This window comes from Mya arenaria, chromosome 16 (assembly GCF_026914265.1).
Source record: "Mya arenaria isolate MELC-2E11 chromosome 16, ASM2691426v1".
NCBI lineage: Eukaryota > Metazoa > Mollusca > Bivalvia > Myida > Myidae > Mya > Mya arenaria.
In genome coordinates, this window is record NC_069137.1 from 16,138,892 (window position 1) to 16,153,047 (window position 14,156).

General features: G+C 35.5%; 1 protein-coding gene across 1 annotated transcript; it reads left to right on the forward strand.

Moving 5' to 3' along the window:
* The first annotated feature begins 524 nt into the window (after positions 1 to 524).
* LOC128221990 (zinc finger protein 235-like) lies at positions 525 to 4,481 on the forward strand. The gene is made up of 2 exons (XM_052930719.1): positions 525 to 615; positions 2,319 to 4,481. The coding sequence occupies exon 2, from the start codon at positions 2,423 to 2,425 to the stop codon at positions 3,269 to 3,271; it is 849 nt and encodes a 282-aa protein (XP_052786679.1). The 5' UTR covers positions 525 to 615; positions 2,319 to 2,422; the 3' UTR covers positions 3,272 to 4,481.
* The last annotated feature ends 9,675 nt before the right edge of the window (positions 4,482 to 14,156 follow it).

Consider the following 14,156-nt stretch of genomic DNA (forward strand, 5'->3'; position numbering starts at 1 on the left):
CTTGAAACTGGATAAAATTGCATCGGACATTTCTAATATTTGTGTCCAAATGCATGATTCTACAATGAATTCTTAATAACGAAGACCCAGTATAGTTAAGTCACGTTATATACTTTGCAGATATCGACATATTTTCAGGTCGAAAAAATTAAATATTTTATTGTTCTAAAAAAAACAGACACGACCAGAGGCACATAATTAACCTCTAACCTGACACGATATGTATTTTCATTCCTAAAGACTCTATACGTGTGGTCTGGAGTAACTGTCTTAAATATTTGTGTACATATTTCTTTTAGGTTTAACACCAGAATAAAAATCCTCTTATCAAATGCCGGTGTTAAACCTAAACATTTGTGAAACACATACAACTTTGAGACATAAATGTTAATCCGGTTCCCCAATCGTGGTAGGAATATACGATGTGTATCAGGGGAAGTAATCGCCACGGTAATTACTAACAAAGCTAAAAAGTGTTGACTGTTTCAGGCATTCATAAAATCGTTGTCTGTTACAGTGCAATGGTGAAATGTGTAGTTTCTATATTTTAAAAGGAAATTATTTAACTTATAAAGGATACCAGATTTTATTTGGAAGAAATATGCAGAATAAATGGTATACATTTGTATCTTATTATACACTGATTCAATCTTGTTAGCAGTAATAAATATTAAACATAAATGAATTAATTTGGAAGTAGTAAAGGTTTATCACTCAAAAATATATTTGTTATACATATATGTATGTTTTATAAGAGTGTCATTTGCAGACTTAAAGCTGCATTCTCACAGATTGAACGTTTTGACAACCTCTTTTTTGTCTTAGAACGACCCAATTTTTGCAAAAATCCAAGGAACTGGTTATATACATGTAAGTCTGCTGACAAAAAATATATCGCAGACTTTTATATGTTAGACCATAAATTTATTTTAGTAACGGTTTAAGCCTTAAAACATTAATTTTCGAACAGAAATATGAAAATCTACGATCTGATTTTTTGTCAGAAATCTTATATCATTGGTTTGCCGATATTTACACAAAAATTTGCTCTTTCGAAGACAAAAAATAAAAATGTTGTAAAAATGGTATACCCGTGAGAGTCCAGCTTAAACATTTATTTTCCATAAACCTTTGGATATCATGTTTGTTTTTTTGAGAATTGGAAGACATGAGGGACATCTACTGGTCAGGGAGCTGGTATAATAATCATTATTGTCACGTCATATGCCATTCTAAACTCAAACCACTATTGTTATTCATTTACTCGCTTAGTAAATGAAAAACAGCACAACAAATATAATTCTGAAAGGATAATTGAACGGTGTGTTCCAACTTTCCAAACCGCTATTTTTTTCTATAGGGGTTGGGGAGTTGTATTTTGTGTTGTTACGCACCAGTCAATTGAAACCACGCCCTCAGGCCAGGCTATACCGGGGATAGCAGGGGAAATGGGCTGTGTTTTTACCTTTCAGATGACCCCGCAGTATCGGGTGAATGCGGTGGTTTGGTCTTCGCTTTAAATATAGCGGGAATTGGACTTACCTAGAGTTCCTTGGGCGCAGGGCCATTTGGCATCTGTTCGTACTCGCAGGGCGAACATTTTAGCCGGGGTTGGCTTGACCGAAAGTCCAAGTCCCCGCTATTCCGCAGACCTGGGGGGGGGGGGGGGGCGTGGTTACAATTGACTGGTGCATTACAATAGAGTTGATAGGTGATAATTGGCGGAAATTGATATACTGTGCTGAAATAGCGTGACTTGTTTTGAGGAACTTGTTCTTAAATTTTATAAAATAACACAAATATAGAGCTGACTTTTATTTGTTAAGCGCTTTATCAGAATTAAAACTTGATAACTGCTAGTTTTATCATTTTAATTTGGAACTATTTATATGGCGCATCGTTGACATTCTCCTCTGAGTACTTCAGCTGTCAAACAATCGGTTCAGAAAGTGGAACTACACTAGTAATAAAAACACCATTTGAAGCATGTGATAAATAGATCTGACACGCGTTGTCATTTAATACAATAATATTATTAAACTCGTCCATGAAAGTTGTAAGTAAGGCTCGCTTACTAACAAATTTCATAAACTCGTTTAATAAAATCTCGTAATAAATGACATTTCGTGTCAGATCCTATATGTATTGCAATAACAAACTGCCGTCAATAAGGAAAACCCGTCCAAGAGCAACCTATCATATGAGTTATGATGTTTATAAAATAGCTATGAACAAAATAACATAAAAAATTGGGAATATTAATACTTGTGTTTCAAAGAATTGACTTATATGATACAAACATGTATTGTTTCGTTTAGATTCACATGGATATGCACAAAGAGAAGACCATACACGTGTTTGTGGGGCTAAGCTGTTTTTGAAGGAAATATTAAAACGTCAAATGAAAATACCCACTTAAGATATGTCATACAGGTGTGAGATATGTAGTGCTGCTTTCTCTCTGAAAGGTGAGTTACAGAGGCATATACGAAAACACACAGGAGAGAAGCCATACAAGTGTGAGATATGTGATTCTGCGTTCACTCAGACTTATCATTTAAAGCGACATATACGAATACACACAGGAGAGAAGCCCTACAAGTGTGAGCTGTGTGATGCTGCTTTTTCTCAGAAAGGTAATTTACAGAGTCATAAACGAATACACACAGGAGAAATGCCACACAAATGTGACATGTGTAGTGCTGCTTTCACTCATACAAGTAAATTACAGACACATATAAGAATACATACAGGAGAGAAGCCATACAAGTGTGAGATATGTCATGCTGCTTTCTCTCAGAAAGGCGTATTTCAGCAACATATACGAATACACACAGGAGAGAAGCCATACAAGTGCGAGATATGTGATGCTGCTTTTTCTCAGAAAAGTAATTTAAAGAGTCATAAACGTATACACACAGGAGAGAAGCCCTACAAGTGCGATATATGTGATGCTGCTTTCGGTCTGAAATGTCACTTACAGAGACATATACATATACACACAGGTGAGAAGCCATACAAGTGTTGGATATGCGATGCTGCTTTCTCCCAGATAGGTGAATTAAAGAGTCATGCAAGAATACACACAGGAGAGAAGCCATACGAGTGTGATATATGTAAAGCTTCTTTCTCTCGGAAAGATAAATTACAGCAACATATACGAATACACACAGGAGAGAAGCCATACAAGTGCGAAATATGTGATGCTGCTTTCTCTCGGAAAGGCGTATTACAGCAACATATTCGAATACACACAGGAGAGAAGCCATAGCTGTGGGAGATATGTGTTGCTGCTTTCTCTCAGAAATGTGTATTACAGCAACATTTAATAATACATACAGGAGAGAAGCCATACAAGTGTGAGATATGTGATGTTGTTTTCGCTCGGAAAGGTCAATTAAAGAGACATATCAGAGAACACACAGAAGAGAAGCCATACAAGTGTGAGATATGTGATGCTGCTTTCTCTCTGAAAGGTGAATTAACGCAACATATACGAATACACACAGGAGAGAAGCCATACAAGTGTGAGACATGTGATACTGCTTTCTCTCAGAAAGGTGTATTACAGCAAAAGAGATAAATCCGAGACATGTTTGTATATATCTTTAACGTTGTTTGCGTTTCAAAGAAAAACAATGTAATTGTGGAATATAGCATTGAATATATTTCACCAAAGGACAATATTGTTGATCATAGTAACTTAAATCGCAGATTTACATGCATGTTTGCTTAAATGTCTTTATTAAATGTTTTCTTAAAGCAGAAAAGCGTAGGGAACAGTTTTTAGCTAGTTAAATGTTCAATGTTTAGATACATTTAAAAAGACGCTGTTTCAAAGGTTTCCTGCCATCACGTGTTAATGAATAGTTAAATTTTGAAGTTGGAAAATTAACGATACAGTGTTTTAATTGTGTGTTCTGAAGTGTTGATTGGCCAAATATCGATAACGAGTCCAATTTGAGCGGTAAAACGTGAACATCCTACAACAAAGTTAAACCGCGTGTCGTAAGAAGCAACGAAAGAGAAGAGCGAACGTCGAAACAAGTGTGTGTTTTACATGTTTTAAGATTTCAAGAAACTACATTGTGAACTTAGTCTGTCAATTTCATGCTTTTAAATATCTTGTATAGTTATGCTTTTAAATTGTTTGTATTGAACTATTAAATGTCACATACACACATTGCAACATGTTTCAGCTTCTGTTTAACGATGCTTGATAAAAATAATCCAGAAGTTGGATGATTTGAACTTTTTTTGCTTCCGTATTGAATATGTAAAATAAGAATTTATTTTCATCGTATGTTATAATTATTGAAGAATGAATTACATTAATACTTCGTTCAGTCGTCTTTGAAGTTAATGTAGTAAGACTCTTACGTGGTTTCACATTCCAACAAGGGTAATCACTCTCTTATAAATTTATTTACTTTTATTTTATTGTACCAGAAAGAAATGAAAAAAAAACACAGTTAACTTCGCTATGCAAATTATTTGTTTTGTTTAAACTTGTACATAACGCTCTACGAAATGCACATTCATGTTTAAATTCCATTACAGTCAGAATATATAGTCTCAAAAACTGTTGCTCCAACAGTTTTATCTATATTGTACTTAATATCAGCGTCCGGGTGTTCCTCGATATAACATTATTTACGATCGTATGCAAACTAATCTTTAACTGTTTTATAGTGTCACTTTTAAAATCGATCGAGTGAATCCATCGAAAATCAATTTGCCCTCATTGGCTCTTACTAGATAAATGCCAAGGCAGTGAAAACTTGATATATTCCATTTTAATACCACATACAATACTGGATGTTTTATTTACGGACTATTGTAACGAAAGCATTCGAAGTTACAACAGCGGTACAAACGAGTATGTACTTATTAGACTGTGGCTGTGCAGCTAGATGGGTTTCTGAGAGAAGAAATATCATTTCCATAGATTTCCTGGCTGAGAAATTGATAACCGTTTCGAATATGGATTTAAAGTTATTTAAAAACCTGAGTGGTAACTATTTTGATTTGTGTCTTCTTTTTAGCAATTCACAGTTTGTCCATGCGTTGCAGTTTTTAGCTCGACTATTCGAAGAATAAGGAGAGCTATACTACTCACACAAGCGTTGGCGTCGGCGTCACCCCTTGGTTAAAGTTTTGCGTGCAAGCACACATAGGTTAATATCTCAGCAAATACTTGAGGTATTGCATTGAGACTTTATACAATGGTACTCAACCATCCAACCTACTTAATTAACCAAGTTTAATAACTCTACTTAGCACTTAATGCCAATAATAGGCCTTTATTATTTGACTTAGAAATTCTGGTTAAGATTTTTCGTGCAAGCACACATAGGTTAATATCTCAGCAACTACTTAAGGTATTGCATTGAGACTTGATACAATGAAACTCAACCATCCAACCTACTCAATTAACCAAGTAAGATAACTCTAGTTTGCATTTAATGCAAAAAATAGGCCTTTATTATTTGACTAAGAAATTCTGGTTAAGGTTTTGCGTGCAAGCACACATAGGTTAATATCTGAGCAACTACTTGAGGTATTGCATTGAGACTTGATACAATGGTACTCAACCATCCAACCTACTTAATTAACCAAGTTAGATAACGCTAGTTTGCATTTAATTTATGGCTTAAGTTCGCATGTTTTTTCATGTGACACTTCAAATCAAATTTCCCAGATAACTGCGTCCCACAGACTTTACATATGTATGGCTTCCCTACTATGTGCATATCCATGTAAATCTGAAAATATAATGCATATTTGTAACTCTTTAATGGCAAAAAAGCTTTAATAAGCAAATTTATTCGGAACATAGTTATGTAGTTTTATTCCTGCATACATTTTATTTGCCTTTTTAATAAACATCGTAAAATCAGGCCTAGGGTAGGTTATGCTTTTTAGACAAACAAATCTTTATTGCAATACATGATATGCTTTGTCACAACTGCAATGGAACGGCTTACTAAACAATCTTGTAAGGACCTCGGATACTATCAACATGCATATGTCAGTCACAGCTACGAGTATTGAACTTTCATTATAGAAGATGTGTATTACTGTGTACAATGTACATGTATATAGAACACATATTCTGTAAAAACATGATCGGAGTGGAACAATAGGTTTTCAGGTTTTAACAAACATAACTAGTTTTTTATAAAGTATATATGCACTGTGTTGTTTGAGGAGTATTTTACTGTTGTTCCATGTTTCTTGTTTGTGATTTTTAGCTCTACTGGTCCGTGCGGTCGTGCGTTCGTGCGTCTGTAAACAATTGCTTGTGAACACGATACAGTCTTCAGTTTTGATTGTATCTCGATGAAACTTGTACACTATCTAGATATCCATTAGAGCTCGGTTCCTTTCGAAAACCAGCCAGATCGGCCCATGCATGCCTAGATTATGGCCCTTGATAGTATAAAAAATGCTATTGTGTAAACAATTTGTTGTGAACACGATACAGTCTTCAGTTTTTATTGTATCTCAATGAAACTTGTACAGTATCTAGATATCCATTAGAGCTCGGTTCCTTTCAAAAACCAGCCAGATCGGCCCATGAATGCCTAGATTATGGGCCATGAAAGTTTTAAAGAAATGCTCTCTATTTTTAGCCAGGTCTACATGAGCGAATTCTATTTTTAGCCAAGTTTACATGTACATGTAAATTCAAGTCTAGAGTTAAGGGAGACAATTTGCAAGTCTAGGATTTTGAGAGACAATTTGCTTTTTGCTTCTGCAGCTGATTTTGTGAATTTCTCTGCCTTGTTCTTGTTGAAAGCCCAAAGGCCATTTTTTAGCTTTAAGTTCTGTAGTTTGCGCATTCATCTTAACAAAATTGGTTGTGAATGTTTAAGTTATGCACCTGGTGTCATTACTGGCCACACCCAGGGTTCACAGGTTTGGTAAACATAAATCTGGTTTGTTTTTGTGTTCAATGTCTTTGGCGTTTACCCTGAGCCATCAAACGACGTTTATGTCCGGCAAGTTATTTGAAATTGTCTCAAAACATAAAAATCAAGCAAATTATTGACAACCTACACTCAAGTGACCTTAAATGCAGCATTCCATAGTAAAAACAAAATAAGTGTAGAGGAAGGGCCACCGGTCTTGCGAAACGTTGTCTTAGTATGAGGCAAGTTATTTAAAATCCACCAATATATGAGAATTTACAGCCCAGGCATATCAACCTAATCTTCATGTCGTTATATGCAGCAGTCCATAGTATTTAAACACTAGGTGACCTTGACCTTAGAGGTAACGACACATTGATTTTGAATGCCGGACACATGTGGCAATATTCTAAGAACTGTCCATTTATGAGAAAGTTACATCCCCGACAACACCATCTATATTCTATGTCCTTATATGTCCTTATATAGAGCGTTCTTTATATTCAAAAACTACGTGTGACCTTGATCTCAGAGGTAGGGTCACGGATCTTACACGCGAGACGAAGTCTTGATAGACGAACACATGTTGCTAATTATTTTAAAATTAGTCTATACATGAGAAAGATACATCCAAGGCATGACCATTATAATCTATGTCCTAATATATTCAACACTCCATAGTATGCAAACATTGGGTTAGTGTGACATTTGCCTATAAAAGGAACACAGGTCTTGTATGAGACACATCGTCTGTATATGCCAAACATATGTGGCAAGTAACTTTAAAATATGTCCATATAAGAGAAAGTACCAGCCCAGATACGGGAAGAGGAGCCGGACACACGGTCAGACAGACAGTTCGATTTTAATATTTTCATCTACAGGGCCATAAAAACAGATCTCGATAGCCATTGAGTTTTAAAAACGTGCATCAACGTTTTTAAGCATTATAACTAACAGTCCTCTATAGAGAGGTTTAATCTAGGGCTAAAAACAACATTAAACGTGGTTGAATTATAAAAAAAGCACTTGTGCAAAGCAAACATTATGCATTCTCAAAACCAGTAGTACAGAAATGTATTTTTTCATTGACGGATGTTCGTTATTGAAATGCATGATGTGCTTCCCACATTTTATAATGTTCTGATAAATTTTGAAAGGACCTCGGACACAATCTACAGTACAGGGATTTATTTTTATAATTCCAATATTTAAAAAGAGTTGTCGTAAGACAGCGCACTTGACTACGACTACGAATACAATGGTGATTTATTAATATGTGCCTGTCAAAAGCAATAAAACAATCAAATTAAAATGTAAAAAAGAATCGCAATGAGACAAAACCAGGTTTTTAATAATTGGCAGAAGAGATTCAGTTTCAACTGCTTTCTTCTTTTTTTTGAAGCAGTGGCCTTGATCCTAAGGGCCCCAAATACAATCCCACAGAAGTCATCCATAAACACTTTCTACATATTACGTTTGGTCAAAGTATGTCATCCATTCAGTCTCAAACGGTAATCTATTTTAAGTTACAGTGGCCTTGACCCTGGGGGTATAAAAAGCGATCCAATAAAAGGCATCCATACACTCGTCCTATTTATCAAGTTTGGTCACACTATATCAGGTCTCACTTTACTTATTCAGTACGATCATTTTTTTTTCAATTCTTAGCAACAGTGACCTTCACCTTTAGCTTAACAGTCGGGGCCCAAAACACAATCTCTATTTCTATAAACTCTTCATATTTACCAAGTTTGGTCGTAATATGTCGACATTTACTCAAAGTAATTCAAAACCAACCATTTTTCTAAGTATAGTAACTTTTACCTTGACCTTGATCCTAGGGGCCTTAAACACAATCCCATGAAAAGTCTCCATGAACTCTTTCTATATACCAAGTTTGGTCACAATATGTCAAACCTAGCTAAAGTTATCCGATGTATAAGGTGACGTTATCGCTGCCCGGTCTCCCACCAGCCCACCCGGACAGTGACGCAAGTCATTCTAACAAATAGTTTTCCCTTTGTGAAAACCAGGTTAAGTTTATAAAGATGTGCCTGTCAATAATTGTGCTAAGTATAAAGTCAATAGAATGGAGTGTTTTCTTTTAGTTTATAATACAATGAAAGTTTTGGCATATCATTTATAGCAGCATTCCAATATTGAACTAACGGTAAATGACGTTGAAAATTACTGCAACAGGTGGGGATTAAAATGAATGTATTAAAGACTAAAGCCTTTAGTAGTAAAGCCATGCTCATTTAAAATGGAATGGCAACGCATATAAACTTACAGATTTATGGTAACCCAATATAAGTTAATTCTTTTAAATACATAGAAATCAATTTGTTTAAGAATGGCAACTTTAATAGGTCTCAAACACTGATTGCTCAACATGCATTTTTTCACTGTATAAATTATATCATATATTTAATAATACTGAACTTCCCGTTCATCAGAAAACTTTGTTTGATGTCTTATTGGGCTCAGTTCTTAATTTTTCCTCGGAAATCTGGGGAATGAATCCAGCCACAGACATAGAAATGATCCATGTAAAATGTCTTCGCTTTATACTTGGTGTAAAAAACAACAACAACAAACTTAATTGCATTTTAAGGAGAATTTGGAAGGGTACCAATGATAAAATATAGGAAAATAAATTTAATCAAAAATTGGAAAAGATATGATAGTTTAATCCAACACACTTATATCGAATTACGAACGGACGATTCAAATAATAAAAACTATTAAAAAAAACTGGGCCACTCAAGTAAAATATATTTTGAATGAACATGTTTTTTTCGGATATTTGGCGAACTGAAAGTATTGATAATTACATATTTGAGGTAATCAAAAAGAGAAATATAGACACATATTGCCAAAGCGGGTACGCATGTTTCGATAATTCACCTAGATTAAGGGCGTTTTTGTTGGTAATAAACTGGTTTCGATTTTATATCGGTTTCACGAACTTAGTATTTGTTGTAACAGTTTCAAATAAAACCAAAACCAGTTTCAATCGTGTTTTAACGAAAACTGAAACCGGTTTTTGAAACTATCGAAACCTCTACCGGAGGCAGTTTCATCGGTTCGTTCCATCCGAAAACTAGTTTACTTCGAAAACAACATGGCGGATAGTGGTCAACTTCGTTTGTTGAAACTCAATCTTTTTTTATAACAATGCCTTACAATGGGCAAATGAGCTAAATGAAAAGGGTTATATTAGTATTTGTGTAGCTCAGTAGCTACAGAAGCTCCGCCATATTGTTGAAAATGTACACAAAACCATGCATTTGTAACTTTAAGCAAAACCATCAAAACCGGTTTCGTAACTGCTGAAACCATTGAAACCAAAACCGAAACTGGTTTGTTATCAACAAAAACGCCTTAAGCGCATATACGCCTTATTAAGCATGCTTTCATCAGAGAAAATATTTAAAAACAATCCATGAAAACAAAATTCGATAGACTTTTTCACGATTTAGAACTTTTGCCCATAGACTTGAAATCGATACGGGCAGATATACTAACACACCCGTAAATGAAAGAATATGTGTAGCATGCAATATGAATCAAGTAGAATCTGAACTTCATTTTCTACTTGTGTGCACAAAATATAGAATTAAGAAACAATTTTAGCCTTATTTTAGCTACTGGCTAACGTTAAATAAATTTGAATCCATGTTTAGTTGTACACAAAGAATAACACATATAGATTAGCAAAATATATATACTTTACTAACCAGCTAAGAGAGGATTTACATAGCTATGCACGTATTTCCTTCTATATCTGAATTGCTGCTATTTTATGTAATAACACTAAGAAATTTAGCTACATTTCTATTTTTATGACCACACTCTAACAACTACAGGATGTTATATCATTCATCTTTAATTGCTCCAGAAAATTATATTTCTGTACATTCTCCATACATTGTATTGTATGTTACGTATGTATGTACGCTCAAACAAACGAGGTCAATATTCAGTACGTTTTACATGTGCCACACAGGAGGTTAATATTCAGTACGTTTTACATGTGCCCCACAGGAGGTTGATAATTAGCTTGTTTTAATCTGGGAACAATAACACCCCCAGTTTTAATGTTCTCGCGTATCGTATCATACAAAAACCTGAAAGTACTTATAATTTACTTCAATTACTTATCATTGAGGTTATAAACATATCGAGGGGTGAAAGCGAAAAGGTTCTTTCTGCTTTTTTATTTATTGTCACATAGAACCTTTTCGCTTTCACTCCTCGATATCAACATTCAAATACATAGTATTGAAGGTACTTAGACTAATACACTAAACACTAACATAAACGCTATGCTTTAAGAATGAAAGGTAAAATTTGAGATCTTGATTGGGATCACCCAACCCACGAAACAAAATATGTACATGTAAATTTTGTAGAAGGTATATAATTAAGAGTTGAAGACCATGCTCACTCGAATCTAGACGTATCATACTGTAATCTGAAAAGGCTTCGTTCTTACAATACGCAATTTATTCTTAAGAGTGCTATTTAAACCCTAAGGTCTAAATATTTGGTAAATCACGGATGTTGAACAGTATTTTTCACACAAAACTTGACAGTTTGTGCACCTTAAGATCATTACGAGTTCACTAGAAGTGCACTACATATTAGTCCAAGCAGATGTTTAATGTTAATTAATATAAAATATATAGAATACATAATAAAGAATAGGAAAGGTATGAAATACTGCAAAATGTGTTTTCATAAAAAGATAATTTGTCAATTATTAAGATGTTTAATGGTGTCGTTTTTTATCAGTATGAAACACATCATTTTGATATAATGTCACAGTTTGAATGTTAAAAATAATAATTTAGAAACAAAGTTGGAAACTGCTAGGTTATTGTTTGTTTCAGGTTAAGGGTTTTTACTTCAAATACTTAAATTGAATAACAATCAAAGGGATTGATGAGCTCTTGTTCCGATTTTCATTATCAGTTCCATAAAATGACACTAACAAGTTGTTCTAATTTTTAAGATAAAGTTATATTTCAAAGCTTACACCTTATAGTTCCAAGCTTGGAACTTGCAAAGCATTATTTTGATATATTGTCACAGTTTTCATGTTAACAAAAACTATTTAGAAAACATAGTTGGAAACTGCTAAATTATTTTTTTGTTTCAGGTCAAGGGTTTTAACTTCAAGTACTTAAATTGTATACCAATCAAAGGGATAGATGAGCTCTTGTTCAGATTGTCATTCTCATCTTCAAAATAGCACTAACAAGTTTTTCTTATGCTGTCCCGGTCAGAGCAGTCCCTGCTTTTCTCAATTAGTGACAGGCTGATTTTATACCTCCGTAGTCCCGGCTTTTCTCAATAAGCGATACTGGCTGTTCCTAGTTCAGGTCCCGACCTCAGCGGTTCCTGCCTTTTCCAATAAGCGACCCCGGCAGTTACTACCTAAGGTACCGGTCAGAGGCTAAGCGGTCCTAGCTTTCCAATAAGCCATCACGGCAGTAAATTCCAAAGGTCCGGCCAGAGCGGTCCCGGCTTTTACCAATACGCGATCCAGGCAGTAACTAGCTAAGGTCCCGAACCTCAGCGAACCCGGCTTTTTCCAATAAGCGATCCAGGCAGTAGCTAGCTAAGGGCCCGACCTCAGCGGTCCCGGCTTTTACCAATAAGTGATCCCGGCAGTAGCTAGCTAAGGTCACGACCTCAGCGGTGTTGGCTTCTTTCAATAAGCGATCCAGGCAGTAACTAGCTAAGGTCCCGACCTCAGCGGTCCCGGCTTTTACCAATAAGCGATCCCGGCAGTAACTAGCTAAAGTCCCGACCTCAGCGGTCCCGGCTTTTACCAATAAGCGATCCCGGCAGTTACTAGCTAAAGTCCCGACCTCAGCGGTCCCGGCTTTTACCAATAAGCGATCCCGGCAGTAACTAGCTAAGGCCCCGACCTCAGTGGTCCCGGCTTTTACCAATAAGCGATCCCGGCAGTAACTAACTAAGGTCCAGACCTCAGCGGTCCCGGCTATTACCATTAAGCGATCCAGGCAGTAACTAGCTAAGGTCAAGACCTCAGCGGTCCCGGCTGTTACCATTATGCGATCCAGGCAGTAACTAGCTAAGGTCAAGACCTCAGCGGTCCCGGCTTTTTCCAATTAGCGATCCCGGCAGTAAATGGCTAAGGTCCCGACCACAGCGGTCCCGGCTTTTTACAATAAGCGATCCCGGCAGTAACTAGCTAAGGTCCCGACCAGAGCGGTGTTGGCTTTTTCCAATATGCGATCCCAGGAGTTATTAGTAGCAGTCCCGGATTATTCATAGATGTCCCGAGACATTTATTTTAATGCAGACATGGTTATATTTTCAGATCGAATATAAATACATTATAATTTTCTTAAAATACCAGAAAACATATTATGAGCATATTACCAGACGGAATCTGTTCTTTCAGTCCAAATAGATTCGATATATAAGGTCAAGAGTAGTTGTCTTTATGTTTTTCCATATTTCTTTTAGGTTTACAACCAGGATTTGATAAAAGGAAATGCATGCACAATTAAAATTAAATATACAATTAGTTACAAGCGCTTTCATAAACGCTGAAAATCCATCTTTTTCATAAGTGGATTATAATATATGCATTGAAATAATTCATATGCTATCAATATTTTCATTTTAAGGCATTTATTATTTTAAATTGATTGTACAAGATCAAACATTACAAACGCAAAGATAAATCCAAATTTGAGGTCCCGGATTCTGGGACCCGGCCGACCTGTGTCCCGGCAAATATAACTGCCGTTAAGTAGACATATTATGAGCCATTCGGAGCTCCTCGGCCATTTTTTCAAAAACAACCTCGGATGTATATGGACGGTTTACATACTTAAAAAGTGGTACGTTTAAGTCCGCTGCAAATAGATCGCGTAGTAATCTTATTTAGTAGTTAAAATTTATGACTTTACTCTTGGGAATCGTAATTATGTTTGCAATAATACACTTCACTGGCAATCAATTTAAACTGAGAGCAATGAATACAACTCTTAAACACTACATTTAATTAATGCTTTTATTAAAAAAAATACGGACTACTTCAAAAGATGTACCGGCATACATCCGAGGTTGTTTTTGAAAAAATGGCCGAGGAGTTCCGAATGGGCAAATATAACTGCCGTTAAGTAGACATATTATGAGCATGTTACCAGACATCTTTTTCATAAGTGGATTACAATATATGCATTGAAATAATTC